The following is a 19,317-nucleotide window of genomic DNA, read 5'->3' on the forward strand; positions in this document are numbered from 1 at the left end:
TTATGCCTCCCAAGTACTGGGATTAAAGGCATGCACCACCACACCCAGTTCTAGCCATCTTTTAATAACCTAGGCATTACACTCCAGAAGCTTAGATAATTCCATTTACTTTTCAATAAAGTGTATTTTCTTTTAGAAACAAGTCATTTTTCATAAGATATTTATATTAAACTGTAGTTGGTTTAGTAATGTTGGTTCAACATAAGTATGAATGTTTAAAACCTTTTTAAGCTGGCAAGGCCACCCTGAGTCTCCATAGTAAATTCCAGGTGAGCCTGGGCTAGAATGAGACCCTACAATGAAAAACCAAAAAAAAAAAAAAACAAAAAAAAAAACTTTTTAAAAGCCATATATATATATATATATATATATATATATATATATATATATATATATATATTTATTTATTATTGACAACTATACTTACAGACAACAAACAATGGTATTTCCCTCTCCTCCCCTCCTTTCCCTTTCACAACTCTGCTCTCTCCATTAGTCTCTCTTTTAATTTGATGTCATCATCTTTTTCTCCTATTATGAGGGTCTTATGTGGGTATTGCTAGGCACTGTGAGGTCTCAGATGTCGAGGCCAAATTCTGTCTGGACAGTTCTATGTAGGGAGTGGTTCCCTTCCTTTGGCTCTTACATTCTTTCCGCCACCTCTTCCACAATGGACCCTGAACCTTAGAGGGTATGATAGAGATGTTTCAGTGCTGGACACTCCTCCGTCCCTTCTTTTTAGCACTATGTTGCCTTTTGGGTCATCCCAGTGGTCATTGCCATCTGAAAAGAGAAGCTTCTCTAACCAGAAGTGAGAGTGGCATTAGTATGTGAATATGAACATTAAGTGTGGTGCTTTCAGGACAATTTGGTAATATGTGCATTTATCCAAACAAGAGCAGGCTTTATTCCCCTAAAACTCATGACCTCCCCTGCTATAGGCTTTTGATTAGGATTTCAGCACCAGGCATGTATTCCCTCCCATAGAGTGGGCCTTCAGTCCAATTACAGAGCAATTGGTTCCCCTAGAGCAAACATGTCACTATTGCACTTGTTTGGTCATTTGACCTGTCTGGCGAAACTTGAGGTTTCCAGTGTCCACTGTTTTCACTGCTGATGACTTCTGTCTCCCATAAGACTGCATACAGTGCAGCTTTTTCCAGCTTTCAGTTGGCTGGGTTACAGGGAGAAGGCTTTCTGCTCAGCACCAGCTTGGTTTCTCAGTGACTTTGCCACTCAGAAACATTAAAAATTTTATTCCAGGGCTGCAGAGGTGGCTCAGTGGTTAAGGCACTTGCCTGCAAAGCCTAATAACCCAGGTTCAATTCCCCAGTACCCATGTAAAGACAGATGAACAATGTGGTGCAGGCATCTGGAGTTCAATTGAAGTGGCTAGAGGCCCTGGTGCAACCATTCTCTCTCCCTGTCTCTCTTCTCTCTGTCTCTATCTCCTTGCAAATAAATAAATTAAAAAAAATTTTGTTCCAATCTCAAATGCCATAAATCACAACATGGCTCAAATACCTAGAAATTCATCTTGTGGAGGGTGGTGAGCCCCTGCCCTATACAGGACCAGGCCGCCCTCAGGCACAGTGACTCCCTGAGCCCCTTTGAATACTGGGCAGATGAAGAGGGGACTATCATCAGAACCCAGCCTGAAAAAGGGTCTCACGGGCCCAGAAAAGGCTGAACGGGGACATGTGTAGATATGTGACCTGTCTCTCATGTTGTAGAAGGACACATCTCCAGCTTCGTAGTCCAGGAAGACGGCCACGCGGCGAAGGCATTCTTTCACAGGGAGGACCTTCTCAGGAGAGGACAAGGCTCGGTACTGGTTCCCAAACATCTCCAGGGTCCAGAAGCCATTCTCAGGAATCAGCAGGGCCTCCCCTTTCCTCTCCACACTGTCTCTACAAACTCCAATGGACCACACCATGACATTTTCTACCTCCATCTCCCAGTAATGTCTCCCAGAGGAGAAGCTTTCCTGGCCCAGGACACAAGGCTGGCAGTCAAATCTCTCCGGGTTGTTGGGCACAGTCTGTCTCGAGGTGCCTCGTCTCACACTTCTCAGGTCTTCTGACAGGAAGAGCTCAGGATGAGCTGTATCTGGGTCCAGCACCACATCAGCTGTGGAGGAGGAAGTCTGGAGCTTAGGGCTGGCATCTTGGTCCTCGGCAAAGTCCCGAGAGCTGGTAAAGATTCTACCATGTGGGGACCTTCCCATGTCCTATGTTCCCAGGAAGCTCAGAGATTGGGCATTATAGAGGTTCACCTCTCTTCTGTCTTTCAGGGATAGGGGCATTACTCTCAGTAGAGAAGAAATGAGGCTCTAAAAAATCCATAACATTTAGCAAATGAGCCACTAGGAAGGGTTCCTAATTCTCTCAGCATTTTCTGACCCAGTCCCTTGCCCCTTCACCATACATGATCTTTGGGTCTCTCTTTATTATTATTACTATTTTTTTTTTTTTTGAGGTAGGGTCTCACTCTATCTCAGGCTGACCTGGAATTCACTATGTAGTCTCAGGGTGGCCTCAAACTCACAACGATGCTCCTACCTCTGCCTCCCCAGTGCTGGGATTAAAGGTGTGTACCACCATGCCCTGCATCATCTGCATCTATTATTGCTGGGTCATCCTACCTTTCCATGTTAAAAGGATCTCTTTTCCCAAGTTCATATGCCTGATTGTGATTCTGACTGTGTCCCAAGTTGACTGTCATAATTTTGAGGAGAAAAGAAGCCCTCCTGCGAATGTTTCTGATGAAGCTGTATTCTTTGGTGCTTGGGGTAGAAGGTGAAAAATTGTAAAACACAGAATGCTCAGTTATAGTGGGGGTAGGCGGTGCATGACTTTAATCCCAGCACCCCAGAAGCAGGGGTAGAAGAATCTCCTTGAGATCAGGTCCATCTTGAGGCTACAGAGTAAGTTCCAGGTCATCCTGGGCCAGAGTGAGACCCTGCCTCAAACAAACAGACAGACAAATAAACAAGGGCTGGAGAGATGGCTCAGTGCTTAAGGCGCATGCCTACAAAGCCCAACAGTGGGGTTCAGTTCCTCACTTCCCACAGAAAGCCAGATGGATGCATGTGGTAGTTTGAATGGTCCCTAATATATTCAGGATTCTTTTTCCCATTTTACTTATTTGTAAGCACAGAGAGAGAGAGAAAGAAAGAGAGAAGGAGGAGGAGGAGGAGAAGTATTAGTAGTAGTATACGACGACAGACAGAGAGAGAATGGGCACGCCAGGGCCTGTAGCCACTGCACACGAACTCCAGACGCACACATGTGCCCCTTGTGCATCTGGCTTGCACGGGTCCTGGGGAATTGAACCTGGGTCCTTTGGTTTAGCAGCTAAGGCATTTGCCTGCAAATCTCTCCAGCCCCATATTCAGGATTTTATTACAGTTTGTAACTTAGATCTGCAGCCACCTGGCTGGAGGAGGTGTCACTGTGGGTAGATCCTAGGGTGCAGCCTTAAGGTGTGGGGATGGATCTGGAATTCAGTGTGAAGATGAGCAGAGTGCCTGAGCTCTGCATGGAGTTCCTGAAGTGTGCTTGCTTGCTTGTAGGGGCTTGTGGCTCTTTTCTCTCTCTCTGCTTGGACCAGTGAAAGTTGGCCAGCTTCTTCTGCCATTATGGAATTTCCCCTGGCTCTGTAAGCTTCAATTAATATCCCTTCCTCCATAACTGTGCCTGGTTTGAAAGTTCATCCCAGCGACATGAAGGTGGCTACCACAATGCATAAGAGGCCCATACGTCTAGAGCTCATTTGCAGGGGCTACAGGCCCTAGCATGCCCAGTCTCTCTGATTCTGTCTCTCTCTCTCTCTGCTAATACATAAATACAAAGAAAAGAAAAGAAATAAGAATACCGGGTGTGGTGGTACACACTTTAAATCCTAGCACTCGGGAGGCAGAGGGGGTAGGATTGCCATAAATTCAATCAAGGCCACCCTGAGACTACATAGTGAAGTCCAGGTCAACACCTGAGCTACAATGAGACTGATCCTACCTCATAAAACCAAAAACAAAAAAAAGAAAGAAAGAAAGAAAAAGAATAAAATAAAATAAAAACAATACTCAGTGACTCACCTTCCCTCCAAGGTTACAAAGCACCCATGTTCTCTTGAGTACACAGGCGCCTTCTGGAATGTGGTGGTTACTCCCCTAGGACTTAGCAAGCTTATCTTTCTTCCCTCATGGGGATCTAACAGTGTAGTCTGACCTTTGTCTAGATGATAAACACCTAAAACAGCACTGTCCTTTTTTCTAAGTAACTCAGCATCTAAGAGCAATAACCACTGAAAGTCAACTCGCGGAGAGCTGCTCTGTATGGGTGACCTCTGGTAATGATGGATTTCATCATTCTGGCAAAGAGAAGCATGCTAAGAAGTAAGGTGTGGGACTGTCCCAGCGTGGTGGCACACACCTTTAATCCCAGCATTGGGGAGGCCTAGATAGAGGACTGATGCGAGATCAAAGCCAGCCTGAGACTACATAGTGAATTCCAGGTCAGACTGGGCTACAGCAAGTCCCTATCTAAAAAAAAAAAAAACAACCCCTCCCCCCAAAAAAACCAATATTGTACTGATTAAAAGTTGTGTTCTCATGTTTCTGCTGGTGGGAAGAAATCTCAGGATGTCAGAGGCACTCACCAGCATGTAAGAGAGCTCTTCTCCATCCTGCAGACAACAGACATGGGTGAACGTGATAAGGTCATGGCCAACCCCGCACACCACAGTAGCAGTTCAGGGAGGGTTAAACTTACTCAGTTCTTCTTGAAGCCGCTCTGTGGAGGAAAGGAAATATTGTCACCATAGCTGGACTCAGAGCATGTGGGTTTGCACTGAATGGAGCAGGACAGATTCCTGTTGTAATGTCAGTCTCCTCTTTTCCTCCCTACCTTGGCAACTGACAGAAACCATGACATATTAACCAAACAGGTGACTGAATCACATCAACATTTTTTTTTTTTTTGAAGTAGGGTCTTGCTTTAGCCCAGGCTGACCTGGAATTCACAATGTAGTCTCAGGGTAGCCTCGAACTCACACTGATTCTCCTACCTCTGCCTCCCCAGTGCTGGGATTAAAGGTATGTGCCATCACACCTAGCTTTTTTTTTTTTTAATTTTTATTTATTCATTTGAGAGTGACAGGCAGAGAAAGAAAGAGGCAGATAGAGAGAGGGAGAAAGAATAGGCACACCAGGGCCTCCAGCCACTGCAAACGGACTCCAGATGCATGCACTCCCTTGTGCATCTGGCTAACGTGGGTCCTGGAGAATCGAGCCTTGAACCAGGGTCCTTAGGCTTCACAGGCAAGCACTTAACTGCTAAGCCATCTCTCCAGCCCCCCTTTATTGGGGGGGGTAGTCTTGCTCTAGCCCAGGCTGACCTGGAACAAACTCTGTTATCCCAGGCTGGCTTTGAACTCATAGCCATCCTCCTACCTCTGCCTCCCAAATTCTGGGATTAAAAGCCACCACACCTGGCTTCTTGGGCTATCTTTACCCCCCTTAGCAGTCTTTTACTGCCCACCTCTGTGTTTGCTCTAACATCCTTGTGACTATCAGGGGTACTCTGGAACGTACTAACAGACCACCAGCTCCCACCAACCCAAAGACTAAGAATGTCATCCGAGAGCATCTGAAGCCTGCAGTCGGAGCTGCCCCCGCTCTGCTGCAAGCCGCCGACCTGAGCTTTCCAACATGTACTTGAAAAATGCCTTGGTGTATGATTTTCTTTTGTTCTCTATAACAACTTCATGAACTCATTAACATGCTAGAACATGGAATTTAGGGTAACCTGAATGCATTCCCAGGCCATGGTCATTCACTGGCTATAGAATAAGCCATCTCTTATTCACTTTGAGGTGAGAGCTGTGTGTTTTGTATCAACACTACATAGCTGAGGATGACCTTTAACTCCATCCTCCTCCCCTGCTCCCACTTCCCAACTGCTTGGATTACAGGCATGCATCCCCCCCTTTTTTTTGGCCAGGATGTCATGCAGCGAAGGCTAGCCCTCTATTCCTGAGGAATGGTGTCCTTTTTCAGCCACAAACTCCCCTACTTTTCCCTTTCATGTGACAGTCTTCCTCTTCTCTATGTGCTCTCTCCCTAGTTTCTTACGTATAACTTCTTCCTTCTCATATTCGACTTCTTTCTCCCATGACAGAGCCTTTTTCCCCTCATGGAGTTTCTTGACGAAGCAGATGGTCCCAGACACGAGGAGGATTAGTGCAGGCGGGATGACAGCTGTGGCCACCAACCACAGAGGTGGGCTGGGAGTTAAGGATTCTGAAAAACAGGCGGGAAAGTCCCAAGTAGTGATAAACAAGACCAGGGCTGGGCATGCCCTTTGGGAGCATAGCTCAGCAATCCCCTTGCTTCCCAGCCCGGTGGGTTGCTCCTTCAAGAACCACTGCAGGAAGATGATGGCTTTGTGCTGGCTGACCCTGTAACTTCCAGGGCTAGAACCCAGGGGAGTGACACGCAGAAACGTCACAGCTGCCAAGAAGAATACCAGTGAAAAAGCCGGGCGTGGTGGCGCACACCTTTAATCCCGGCACTTGAGAGGCAGAGGTAGGATGATCGCCATGAGTTCAAGGCCACCCTGAGACTACATAGTGAATTCCAGGTCAGCCTGAGCTAGGGTGAGATCCTACAAAAAAAAAAAAAAAAAAAAAAAAAAAAAAAATCAACAAATTCTATCTCAGTCCAACTAAAAGTCATGTGGCTGTCACTGTACACTGTTTTCATGGCCTCCACTCCAAGTCCATTTCCATTTCCTCCCACTCCACGAATGCCTCTTGGAGTTGAAATTGCCAGAGCTCAGCCCCTCTACACACACTATCCCCATTATCTGTCTTTCTCCATCCTTAAGTATCTGCTCGGCTCATTTCCTTGTTCTTCACTGTGAACTGCTCCCTGGCTATCCTGTGAATAACTGAAATGCTCAACATCCCTGCAGTTCCCGAGAAACTCTTTACTATTTCTCTAGAATGTGAACTTCACATGGCATGAATCTTCATGCTGCGCTCAGTGACTTTATGTAGATTTCTACAATAGTGTCTCTACCATAGAAGTTACTTGTGGAGTATTTGTTGGATGAAATACTGAATATATGTAGATCGGGAATTTCCCTACTGCTGTTCCTTGGGAAATTCCCTGGGCAAAAATGGGGCTTCAGTAGACAGTACCGTCAGGTATACAGGATCATCCTTCCAGGATTTTATTATTGTTATTTCCCCAGGTTTTATGATTATTATTGATTCATTTATTTTGTTTTAGAATTCTCTATGTAGCTGGGCGTGTTGGTGCACACCTTTAATCCCAGCACTTGGGAGGCATAGGTAGGAGGAACGCCTTGAGTTCAAGGCCACCCTGAGACTACAGTGTGAATTCCAAGTCAGCTTGGGCTAGAGTGAAACCCTATCTTGAAAAAAAAAAGGAATTCTCTATGTAGCTTGGGTTGGCCTTAGATTCTCTATTCTGCTTTAATCTCCCAGGTGCTAGATTATAGATATGGGCATCATATCCAGATATCATTTATTTATTTTTGTTTTTTTGAGGTAGGGTCTCACTCTAGCCCAGGCTGACATGGAATTCACTATGTAGTCTCAGGGTGACCTCGAACTCTTGGTGATCCTCCTACCACTGCCTCCCATGTGCTAGGATTAAAGGTGTGCACCACTATGCCCAACCAGATATCATTGTTTTCAATTTTTAAAGTTTCTTCTTTGTTTGTTTGTTGTTGTTTTTTGAGGTATAGTCTTGCTGTAGTCTAGGCTGACTTGCAGACTAGGGTGGCCTTGAACTCATGACAATCTTCCTACCTCTGCCTCCTGAGTGCTGGAATTAAAGGTGGGCAACACCACACCCAGTTTAAAATTTCTTTCTTTTTCTTTTTTTCTTTTTTTTTTTTTTTTTTTGGAGATAGGGTCTCTCTCTAGCCCAGGCTCACCTGGAATTTACTATGTAGTGTCAGGGTGGCCTCGAACTCATGACAATCCTCCTACCTCTGCCTCCCAAGTGCTGGGATTAAAGGTATACACCACCACACTTCAATTTTTTTTTTTTTTAATTTTTAGAGGGCAAGAGAGAGATAGAGAGAAGTAGTTCACCAGAGCCTCAGCCACTCAAATTGAACGCCAGTTCCTTATGCCACCTATTGGGCATGTGAGACCTTGCCCTTGCCTCACCTCTGTGTCTGGTTTATGCCAGATCTGGAGAGTTGAGCATGGATCAGTCCTTAGGCTTTCCAGGCAAGTGCCTTAACTGCTAAGCCATCTCTCCAGCCCTGTTTTTAATATATATATATTTTTCTTGTTTTGGTTCTTTTCAAGATAGGGTCTCTCTCTAGCCCAGGCTGACCTGGAATTCACTGTGCCACCACACACGGCCTCCCATTTTTAATGTTTTTAAAAATATTTATTTACAAGAGAACATATGAGTATTGGTGTGCCAGGGCCTCTTGAAAGTACAATCAACCTCCAGACCACGTGTCACTTTGTGTGTCTGGCTTAATGTAGTTATTGGGAAATCAAACCTTTAACCACTGAGCCATCTCTTTAGCCCGTGCGCGCGCATATGTGTGTGTGTGTTTTGGTTTTTCAAGGTAGGGTGTCACTCTGGCCCAGGCTGACCTGAAATTCACTATGTAGTGTCAGGGTGGCCTCAAACTCATGGTGATCCTCCTACTTCTGTCTCCCAAGCACTGGGATTAAAGGTGTGTGCCACCATGCCTGGCCTCAGCCCCTATTTTTAATATTTAAAGTTTGCTGCAGTATAAGTTATTTATTCTGAAAACAAAAACAATAAAACCTATCATAGATGGGCACAGTGGCGCATGCCTTTAATTCTAGCACTCAGGAGCTGAAGTAAGAGGATCGCCAGATGTTCAAGGCCTACCTGGGCTACAGATCACAAGCTGGAGAGATGGCTTAATGGTTAAGGTGCTCGCCTGTGAAGCCTAAGGACCCAGGTTTGATTCTCCAGGTCCCACATAAGCCAGATGCACATGGTGGCACATGTGTCTGGAGTGCAACTGCAGTGGCTAGAGGCCCTGGTGTGTCCATTCTCTCATTTTCTCACCCCCCCCCCTTTGTCTCAAATAAATAAATTAATTAATTAATAAAAATAAATTTAAAAAATCACAAGTAGAAACACCACAAGATTTATCCTAAGGGGCTACTCATGTTTTTTTTGTGTTTTTGGCTGTTTTTCAAGGTAGGGTCTCACTCTAGCCCAGGCTGATCTGGAATTCACTATGTAATCTCAGGGTGGCCTCGAACTCATGGCAATCCTCCTACCTCTGCCTCCTGAGTGCTGGGGTTAATGGCGTGTGCCACCATACCCAGCTGCTATTCATGTTTTAGTTCCCCTCCTGTGACAAGAAAGGGCCTCAGTTCCGCCGTGACCACCTTTCAGCTCCACAGAGTCCACTAACACCCCCTCACTCTCCATTACCACTTCAGACTTGAACCTGCCTGCTGAGCATCCGGCCCTCCTACAAGTGTCCAGAGCTAACCTGGGATGAAGACCACACTCTCCAACTCCTGGTCGAGCCGACTGCTGTTGACAGAACAGGTCATGTTCCTCACAGAATAGTCCCTGATGATCACAACTGTGCTGACAGCGAAGAGTCCATCCATGTCCGCAGTGTAGGCCTCCTCCCAGGCGGGTGTGACCTCCCTGTGGGGGTCTCTCCACAGGGCAACAGGTTCTGGATACCACCCGGTAGATGTGCATTCCAGCCGGATGCCGCCGTCCTCAAGGGCCGTCAGTTCAATGAGTGGCTTGGAACCTAGGGCTGGGGGGAAGGCCAGGCCTCAGGGGAGAAGGCCGAGGTGGAGTGCTTGCCCAGGAATGGCCTTGGGTGTGGTCCTCACTTGCCACTGGCAACCATGAGGCTTCGACCACTGTGTCTCTAAACTGCTCTCAGTGGTGAAGCCAACGATGGGAGCTGAACCCACATTGTCAGGCTTTGCAGGCAAGTGCCTTAACTGCTGAGGCATCTCTCCAGACCCACATTTTATCTTTTCTTCTTCTTCTTCTTTTTTTTTTTTCCGAGGTAGGGTTTTAGGCTGACCTGGAATTCACTATGTAGTCTCAGGGTGGCCTCGACCTCATGGTGATACTCCTTCCTCTGCCTCCTGAGTACTGGGATTAAAGGCATGTGCCACCATGCCCAGTTTTTACATATACATACATATATACATACATACTGGCAGAGAGTCAGCGAGTGAGTGAGAGAGAGAGAGAGAGAACATAAAAGAGGATGGCAGCAAGAAATCTGCTTTGCAATGTGCCTGAAGTTAGGAGAGAAACTTTCCCCAGAAGTCACCCTGGGAAAACACAGAAGCACACGGACAGAGTGGCTCACCTGCCACCACAAGGCGCACGACGGCCTGATCATAGGACTGGCCTTCCTGGAAGTAACAGCGATAGACACCGTTGTCGTGGGCTGTGACGTTGCTTATGGCCAGCGCCACCCTCCCCTTGTTGATGTCCGCACTCAGGAACGTGGTCCTTCCTCGATACACCTCCATCTGCTCCTCCGGCCTCTCTCGTCGGGACTTGTACACCAGCACTGCGGGGGAGAGCTGTGACCGGAGCCATCGCACCTCCATGTCCTCAGCGTTTTTCTCTGGTAACAGGTAGCAGTGCAATGTCGTGTTTTCTCCCACCATGGCCAGGATGGGCTCAGCTGGCCCCATGACAGAAAACTGGGCTGTTTAATGAAGGAGGACATTGAGATGGGGACTTTGGCCACTAAATTATCCTTGTGGGAAGGGAAGTGGGAATTCTGTGACTTACATACAGCTTTTCAGAGGCTTCAGGGACTTTGGGGGTGGGGACAGAGGAGGGAATTGGTAGCTACGGCAAGTGAGTGACACATGGTTAAAGAGAGTAGCGCCTCTGGAAGGCCGACCATGTGTCATGAACAAAATACCTATCCAAGCCCAGGGTTGTGTACACCTGTGATCTTAGCACTGGGGAGCTAAAGGAGGAGGATCAGATGCTCAAGGTTATGCTCAGGGACACTGGGACTTTTTGGTCAGCCTGGACCATGTAAGGCCCTATCTAATCCTATACCAAAACAAGGGCTGGAGAGATGGCTCAGGTGTTAAGGCACTTGCCTGCAAAGCCTAACCACCTGAGTTTGATTCGCCAGTACCCACATAAAGCCAGATGCACAAAGTGGTGCATGCATATGGTGTTCCTTTACAGTGGCAAGATACCCTTGTGTGTCCATTCTCTCTGCTTGCAAATAAAAAATAATCTTTTTTTTTTTTTTTTTTTTTTTCAGGTAGGGTCTCACTGTAGCTCAGGCTGACCTGGAATTCACCGTGTAGTCTCAGGGTGGCCTTGAACTCATCCACCTACCTCTGCCTTCCAAGGGCTGGAATTAAAGATTTGTACCACCATGCCAGGAAATAATTTTTTTTTATGTTATTATTTATTTATTTGAGAGAGAGAGAGAGAGAGAAAGAAAGGAGGCAGAGGAAGGGAGAGAGAGAGAGAATGGGTACACTAGGGCTTCCAGCCATTGCAAAGGAACTCCAGATGCATGCAACCCCTTGTGCATCTGGCTTACGTGGGTCCTGAGGAGTCAAACCGAGGTCCTTTGGTTTTGCAGGCAAATGTCTTAACTGCTAAGCCCTCTGTCCAGCCCAATATTTATTTTATTTTATTTTATTTTGAAAAGGAAGAAGGGTTTATTTACAGTTTGGCCAAACTGGAGAAAGACCCTATCTCCCCCCTGGGCCACGTCTATAGAAATCTTACAGCATATATCAAAACCACTAGGCAGAAGCAGGAAGCCATGTGGGTGTAGCTGGGAGGCAGCTGAACTGACCTCTCCTGGTTGGGAGACAGGTGACTGGCCCTATTTTCCCACAATGCCTCTGTTTTCAGCGTGGAAGAGCATAGTGTTATCTCTCTAGATATAACATTTCCTCATTGGCTACCATTATTTTTTAAAGTATTAAATTTGCCTGACATGGTTGTGGACACCTTTAATCCTAGCACTAGGGAGGCAGAGGTAGGAGGATTGCTATGAGTGCAAGGCCATCCTGAGACTACATAGTGAATTCCAGGTCAGTCTGGGCTAGAACTAGATCCTTCCTTGAAAAAAAAAAAAAGTATAAATTTTATTCTATTGGCATTAGTAAGCTTTGTTTAAAAAAATTTGTTTTTGGAGGCAGGGCATTGCTATGCAGTCCTGGCTAGCCTAGCCTAGTACTCTTTATGCAGTCTTGGTTGGCCTGAAACTCTTGTCAATCCTCCTGCTTCAGCCTCCCAAACGCTGGGAGTAGAACTGTGCGTCACCGTGACCCCCAAGGTAAGCATTTACATTTGATTGAAGTTAAGCACAATCTATCGTTAAGATGCGCCCCGCTCTGAGGTTCTCGCCAGTTTCGGAGGCACAGCACTGGCTGCACGCAGTGACCACTTTCAGAATGAAAACCTGGGTCAGCAGAGCTGTGCTCCTTTGGCCTCCCTTCTGCACATCGAAGTGTTCTCACCGCTTTCTGAGAAGCCAACAGGCGCAAGGAGCCTGCATCCCTACCTGAGCCCAGCACAGGCAGACTCAGAACCAGGACCAAGAGATGGGGCTGGTGGGCAGAGGTGCAGAACGCAACTGGCTCCATATGGCATGGGGACCGAGGAGTCATCTAGAAGAGCCGAAGACGGATCACCGAAGAGAACAGAGGGGGACAAATCAGCCAAGTGGACGTGGTGCCACGCTGCTCATCTATGCCAAACTTTCTTGGCACCATGTTGGTCTATGTGTAACCCAACTTCTATCATAGGCAGACCCCTTCTTCGATGGTTCAGGTGTAGCCTAATTAAGATGACCTAATAGTCGAACAACACAGCCACCAGGCAGTCTTCTGCCTGGCTCACTTCTGTTTCCAAGAGTCCAGTTTCTTTAGTGGTCACCTGATACCCTTCCTTCTCCTGTTCCTCCTCCACCCCTCTTTTCTTTTCTCCCTCCTCACCTCCCACCTCTCTTTTCTTTTCTTCCTCCTCCTCTTCCATCTCTTCTTTTTCTTTCTTCCTCCTCATCCTCTCCTTTTCATCTCTCCTTCCTTTTCTTCCTCCTTCCCCCTTTCCTCTTCCAACTCTCCTCCACCTCCTCTTCCCTCTCCTGCCCTCCTCCTATGACCCAGGCAGGTGAGCCTCGGGTAAAGGCAGGGGAGGCCTCCTCTCTCGAGGTGGGCACCCTGACCCGGGCCCCATTTCCCTCACAGCAGCCTGCGTTCTCCACCTACCTCCACCACCCTGAGCCTGCGGCGCAGCTCGGCCTCCTTTCCCTACCTTCTAGAATTAACCACTGCGTCTTCTTTCCTTTTCGGACCTTCGAGTGGCGATTCCACTACGGTTCCAGGCCGCCCACAGACACAGTCAAAAGCTGCTAAGAGGGGCAAGAACTTAACTTCACCAGTGCGCAGTGGCTGCAGATGCCGGACCTCCCCGCCTGCAAGGGCTTAAATTCCAGTGAACAGTTGACAGGTCGCGATTGGTCAGGTGCTGGATGCACAGCCAATGGTGTTCGGGAGCTCAGCTGTCACTTGTTGCTAGGTGGAATAAACGGAGCCAGCAGGTAGATCCTCCCTTCCTCCCTCTTCCAAAGCTTTGAGATTCCTAGTTAAGTTGTGAATGTATAGGAGGGAAGAAGAAAAACAATGGGGTTCAGTGACACCCCCCAAGCTCCTCTGTAGCTCTAATATAAAGTCTAGGTTTAAAAAGAGGGCAAGAGTCACGTCTTAGCACCAGGCAGTGTGGTCCAATAAGTTGTCAGAACGGTTTGAAATCTCTTCCAGGGCTCCCTTTTTCCCTTCCCAGGGAGAAATAGTAGTTTTTCGAGATTCGTTGCTTTATTTTATTTTTTTTCACATAATTAAAGGGCTTATTTTTTATTTTTAGCAGACAGATAGAGAGAGAGAGAAAGAGGAAGAGAGAGAATGGAGAATGGGCATGCACCAGGGCATCTGGCTTTATGGGGGCACTGGGGAATAAAATCCGGGTTGTCAGGCTTGTGTAGGGAAGAGCCTTAAACGCTGAGCTATCTCTCTAGCCGTTGTAGTTGTGTTTAAATTATATTTATTTGCAAGGAGGAAGGGAGGGAGGGAGGGAGGGAGGGAGGGAGGGGGGGGGAGGGAGAGGGAAGGGAGAGAGAGAGAGACGGAGAGAGAGAGAGGGAGATCAGAAAGACGCATGTACCATTTTGTGCACCTTTTATTTGCATGGGTACTGGGGAATCAAATCTGGGCCTTCAGACTTTGCAAACAATACCTTTCATCCCTGAGCCATCTCTCCAGCCCTGTTGTTTGTTTTGTTTTGTTCCACTTTTTTGAGGTAGGGAACTCACTCTGTAGTCCCAGGCTAACCTTGAACTCCTACCTTTGTCTCCCTCCTAAGTGCTGGGAGTATAGGCCATTGTTTGAATGATTTGTCAGCTGAGAGGAGGGATAATGTCTGTCTTTAGAATATCTGTTCTCCTACCTGGGAAGTTACTATTATGTGAATTTCTCCACATGTTTGGGCTACAGGTAACTGGGAAATCAAGCTGGACCTGAGCTGGAAGCTTCCTCCCTGTTGACTAGCTGTTGGGATGCTGGAAAGAGCTATCTGTGCAGGGCACATTTGGAAGGAGCAAATTCATCAGTGGTCTTAACTCGCAGTGGACCCCACAGTGTACCAACTGGTGCGATGGTGGCATGTCGGTTACAGGGGGAAAACCAAATGCTGTCTGATCACATTTGAAGCCTGCTCCATGGGAGGGAATTCATGCCTGTTACTGAAAACCTAGCCAAAAGCCTGTGGTTGGGGATGTCATAGGCCTAGGGGAAAACTACTACTATTGTCTGGCTAAATGGATATATAATGCCCACCAAACTGCCTTTTAAACACTTATATTTATGCCCATATATTGATGCTACTCTCACTTTTGGTAAGAGAAGCTTCTCTTTTCAAATGGCAGTGACCACTAGGGTGATTAAAAAGTGACCAACATGCTGAGAAGGCTGAGGGTCCATTACAGAAGGGCCAGGGGAAGAATACAAGAGCCAAAGGATGGGGAGGAGTGCTTACAATACAGTCTTCCAGACACCAAGTGGCCTTCATATTCATGACCTCACAGTGGCTGATGCTACCTCCACAAGAGCTGCAAAAGAGGAAAGAAAAATGATGACATCACCAGCCATGGTGGCACACACCCTTAATTCCAGCAGAGGTAGGAGGATTGCCTGGGGCTACAGAAGATGTGTTCCAGGTCAGCCTGGGCTAGAGTTGAGACCTTCCTTGAAAAACCAAAAAAATCGGTGGTGGCACACACCTTTAATCCCAGCACTCGGCAGGCAGAGGTAGGTGGATCTCCATGAGTTCAAGGCAGCCGTGAGACTCCATAGTGAATTCCAGGTCAGTGTGGGCTAGAGTGAGACCCTACCTTGTAAAACAAGCAAACAACCCGTGAAAATAGAAGGGAGACTGATTCGAAAGAAGAGAGTCAGAGGAACAGGACGGGGGTGGGGGTGAGAAGGGAGTGCTGAGAGAGGTGATCGCCGTCCAGAGTCGGTATTGACCGAAGTCACAAAGGAGAAACAAGATGGCGGCGGCCGAGTGACCCGCGGGCCGCGCCGCCCGAGCTCCCTGCGCCCCTTCGCCGGCCCGCGACGTCGCCGCCAGAGACACGGCGGCGGCCGCCCGCGAACGAGCGGCCTCGCCTGACTGACTGACGAGCAGCCGCCTGCGAACGAGCGGCCTCGCCTGACTTGACTGAGGAGCGGCCTCGCCTGACTGAGAGCGGCCTCGCCCGACTTGACTGAGGAGCGGCCTCGCCTGACTGACTGACGAGCGGCCGCCTGCGAACGAGCGGCCTCGCCTGACTGACTGACGAGCAGCCGCCTGCGAACGAGCGGCCTCGCCTGACTTGACTGAGGAGCGGCCTCGCCTGACTGAGAGCGGCCTCGCCTGACTGACTGAGGAGCGGCCGCCTGCGAACGAGCGGCCTCGCCTGACTGACTGAAGAGCGGCCGACCGCCAACGAGCGGCCTCGCCTGAGTCGCCGCGCAGCGCTCGGCAGCCGGGCGGTCGGCCGGCCGCTCCCGGAGGCCCATCGCGGCCCGAGGCGCCGGGAGGCCCGCCGCCCGCCTACGCCGCCCCGAGGCCTCCCTCGGCGCCCGGCCTCGCGGCGTCGCGGCCCAGCATGGCGAGCAGCAGCGGCGGCGGCGGCTCCAAGGCCGAGTTCATCGTCGGAGGGGAGTACAAGGTGATGCGCAAGATCGGGTCTGGCTCCTTCGGGGACATTTACCTGGCCACCCACATCACTAACGGCGAGGAGGTGGCCGTGAAGCTGGAGTCGCAGAAGGCGCGGCACCCGCAGCTGCTGTACGAGAGCAAGCTCTACAAGATCCTGCAGGGCGGCGTGGGCATCCCGCACATGCGCTGGTACGGGCAGGAGAAGGACTACAACGTGCTGGTCATGGACCTCCTGGGGCCCAGCCTCGAGGTGCTCTTCAACTTCTGCTCGAGAAGGTTCACGATGAAGACGGTGCTCATGCTGGCCGACCAGATGATCAGCAGGATCGAGTACGTGCACACGAAGAATTTTATACACAGAGACCTCAAGCCAGACAACTTCCTCATGGGCATCGGGCGTCACTGCAACAAGTTATTCCTTATTGATTTTGGTTTGGCCAAAAAGTACCGAGACAACAGGACGAGGCAACACATACCGTACCGGGAAGACAAGAACCTCACCGGCACGGCGCGCTACGCCAGCATCAACGCGCATCTCGGCATCGAGCAGAGTCGCCGAGACGACATGGAGTCGTTAGGGTATGTTCTGATGTATTTTAACAGAACCAGTCTGCCGTGGCAAGGGCTAAAGGCTGCAACAAAGAAGCAGAAACACGAGAAGATTAGCGAAAAGAAGATGTCCACTCCCGTCGAGGTTTTATGTAAGGGGTTTCCTGCGGAATTTGCTATGTACTTAAACTATTGCCGTGGGCTGCGCTTTGAAGAAGCCCCCGATTACTTGTACCTGAGGCAGCTCTTCCGCGTCCTTTTCCGGAGCCTGAACGACCAGTATGACTACACCTTTGACTGGACCGTGTTAAAGCAGAAAGCCGCCCAGCAGGCAGCCTCTTCCGGTGGGCAGGCTCAGCAGGCCCAAGCCCCCACGGGCAAGCAAGCTGACAAAGCCAAGAGTAACATGAAGGGAACAAAGGAAGTCGTGGCTCATTTAAACTGACGTGATGATGAAGATGTGTTCTCAACTTGCGGAAGCCCAGAGATGCCGCACAGCCTGGAAGGTTAAAAGCCAAGAACCAAAGCACACTGAGGGAGAGAATGACGGTTAGTCGAAGGTTGAATGTTGGAAAATTATCGAATTCTCCTGTGGAGTTTGCTCTTGCTTCACGTACATTACGGGAGAATTCATCGTGGGCGAAGTGACCCCTGGCTGGAATATATTATCATTTGCCCAACTGAAGAGCTAAATCTGGATTTGACTGCTGCATTCTACCAGGAATATTGTTAGGCTGACCTTTAACCACTCATTAAACAATCGTAATCACTTAAAAAGAAAAAAAAAAGTTGTCAGTTCTCTCCTGAGCCTCCTGAATGTTCCCTGTTTTTGCCTCTTGAGTAGACTTTGTATTCATCCCTCCAGAGAACAATTTCAGTTGTTCCCAGCCTGCAGTGTTCTTGGCCTCTTGTGACATCTGGAGCTTCTGAAGTCCTACATTCTGTCCTGTCCTGTCCTTCCTTAGTGTCAGTTGTATCTCTCCAGGGACTGGAGTCTCTGCTTCGCAAGTCAGACTCCTGGGTGGCCTAACTCCCTTGTCCCTTCAGCGCCCAGTCTAATTTCTACACTCCGTTCTTCAGTGCACCTGTGAAAAGGCTTAGACCAGCAGCATTTCCCCTACAGCAAGTGGGAGAACTCAAGATAGAGGTGGTAGCAGAATCAAGAATGAGAGTCCCCGGAGCTCTCTATGTCCCCTGCAACACCATGGTCTAACTAGGTCTGGGATTCTGTTGGAACCACCTCCTGTGATTGAGGATGTCCACTCTGAGAAGAATGCCACCTTCCTGTCAAGCCTACCTCAGCACATCACTCAGGACCCCTCCCTCCCAGGGCCCTTTCTGCCCTTCCCCCCTTCCATAAAACCCTCTGTCTTTTTTGGCTTTACTGCACCAGGTGCATGTACCCCCCTATCACAATAAAGTCTTAAAACCCAAGGAAAATGGTCCATCTCAGTCCTCTATTGCAAACTCTAAACCTCACACAGACTACCCTAGGTCAGGAGCACTTGGACAGCATTAAGAGTCCCAGGGCTCTCTACCCATTATTCTCTCCTGCCTACCCGGCCATGGCACCCCTGCAACTCTGGGACTGCCACCTGGTATGGTAATATGGTAGTATGGGAACTGTGGGCTAAAAGAAGGGAAGACCACCTTCCCCTACTTCTTACCTCTGCATCAGAGCAGTTTCACTTCTCTCCCTAAGACCCTCTCCCTGGCCCTCACTCACTGTTTTTCTACTCTCTTATCCCAGGTACATGCTTCCCCTCCACTCTTCTCCATCCCTCCTTTTCTCTGTCATTCACTCTTCTCCTCCCTCTCTTCCACTACAACAAAAATCTTGGATTCAAGAAACTGTCTTGGTCCTCCACTGTGAACCAGAACTTAACAGACAGGTCATGAGGTCATGAGGATCAAAAGGCTGGGTGTGACTCCTAGAACCACAGGATGGGGCAAAGGGAGGTTGAACCCGTCCTAAATTAGTTCCCTGGGCAGATTACTGTTCTTTTTAGACAGAGATTTTTTTTTTTCTTTTTGGTTTTTCCAGGTAGGGTTTCACTCTGGCCCAGGCTGACCTAGAATTCATTATGTAGTCTCAGGGTGGCCTTGAACTCATGGCAATCCTCCTCCCTCTGCCTCCGGAGTTCTGGGATTAAAGGTGTGTACCATCAGGCTCAGCTCAGAAGGAGATTTTGATGAGAAATTAGATCCTGAGAAGAGAAATGCTTTTTCCCTAATACACTGATCTTTGAAAGTCTCTTTCAAAGCACCAGGTGGGTCTTATAAGTGACCATAGATTCTGAGATCACCATTTAACGAGAGTGCAATGTAACATGGGGTCACTCCACCTAGGTTGAAATTGCGGAACTTTGGTAAGAATTTCTCTTTCTTAAAATGTGCCTCAGGTGGTTTTAAAGACATTTTGTCTGATAGAGTTTAAAACATGTATATTTGTCTTCAAAAAGTATATTGGTTTCATGTCCTTAATTTTTTAGAGC

At 48.4% G+C, this 19,317-nt stretch overlaps 2 protein-coding genes across 2 annotated transcripts; one reads left to right on the forward strand and one right to left on the reverse strand.

Moving 5' to 3' along the window:
• Positions 1 to 1,516: 1,516 nt before the first annotated feature.
• On the reverse strand, positions 1,517 to 13,469 carry LOC101617385 (butyrophilin subfamily 2 member A2-like). Its single transcript, XM_012951767.2, has 8 exons — positions 13,331 to 13,469; positions 12,579 to 12,684; positions 10,389 to 10,736; positions 9,534 to 9,815; positions 6,134 to 6,301; positions 4,773 to 4,793; positions 4,660 to 4,686; positions 1,517 to 2,130 (listed from the first exon to the last, which is right to left on the reverse strand). Exons 2-8 carry the CDS (start codon positions 12,682 to 12,684, stop codon positions 1,517 to 1,519), a joined length of 1,566 nt encoding a protein of 521 aa, XP_012807221.2. The 5' UTR covers positions 13,331 to 13,469.
• A 2,751-nt stretch (positions 13,470 to 16,220) lies between these two features.
• Positions 16,221 to 17,574, forward strand: LOC101617677 (casein kinase I-like). Its single transcript, XM_045132199.1, has one exon. The coding sequence runs from the start codon at positions 16,221 to 16,223 to the stop codon at positions 17,265 to 17,267; it is 1,047 nt and encodes a 348-aa protein (XP_044988134.1). The 3' UTR covers positions 17,268 to 17,574.
• Positions 17,575 to 19,317: the final 1,743 nt, after the last annotated feature.

The sequence above is a fragment of the Jaculus jaculus genome, chromosome 13, assembly GCF_020740685.1.
Source record: "Jaculus jaculus isolate mJacJac1 chromosome 13, mJacJac1.mat.Y.cur, whole genome shotgun sequence".
Taxonomy (NCBI): Eukaryota; Metazoa; Chordata; class Mammalia; order Rodentia; family Dipodidae; genus Jaculus; species Jaculus jaculus.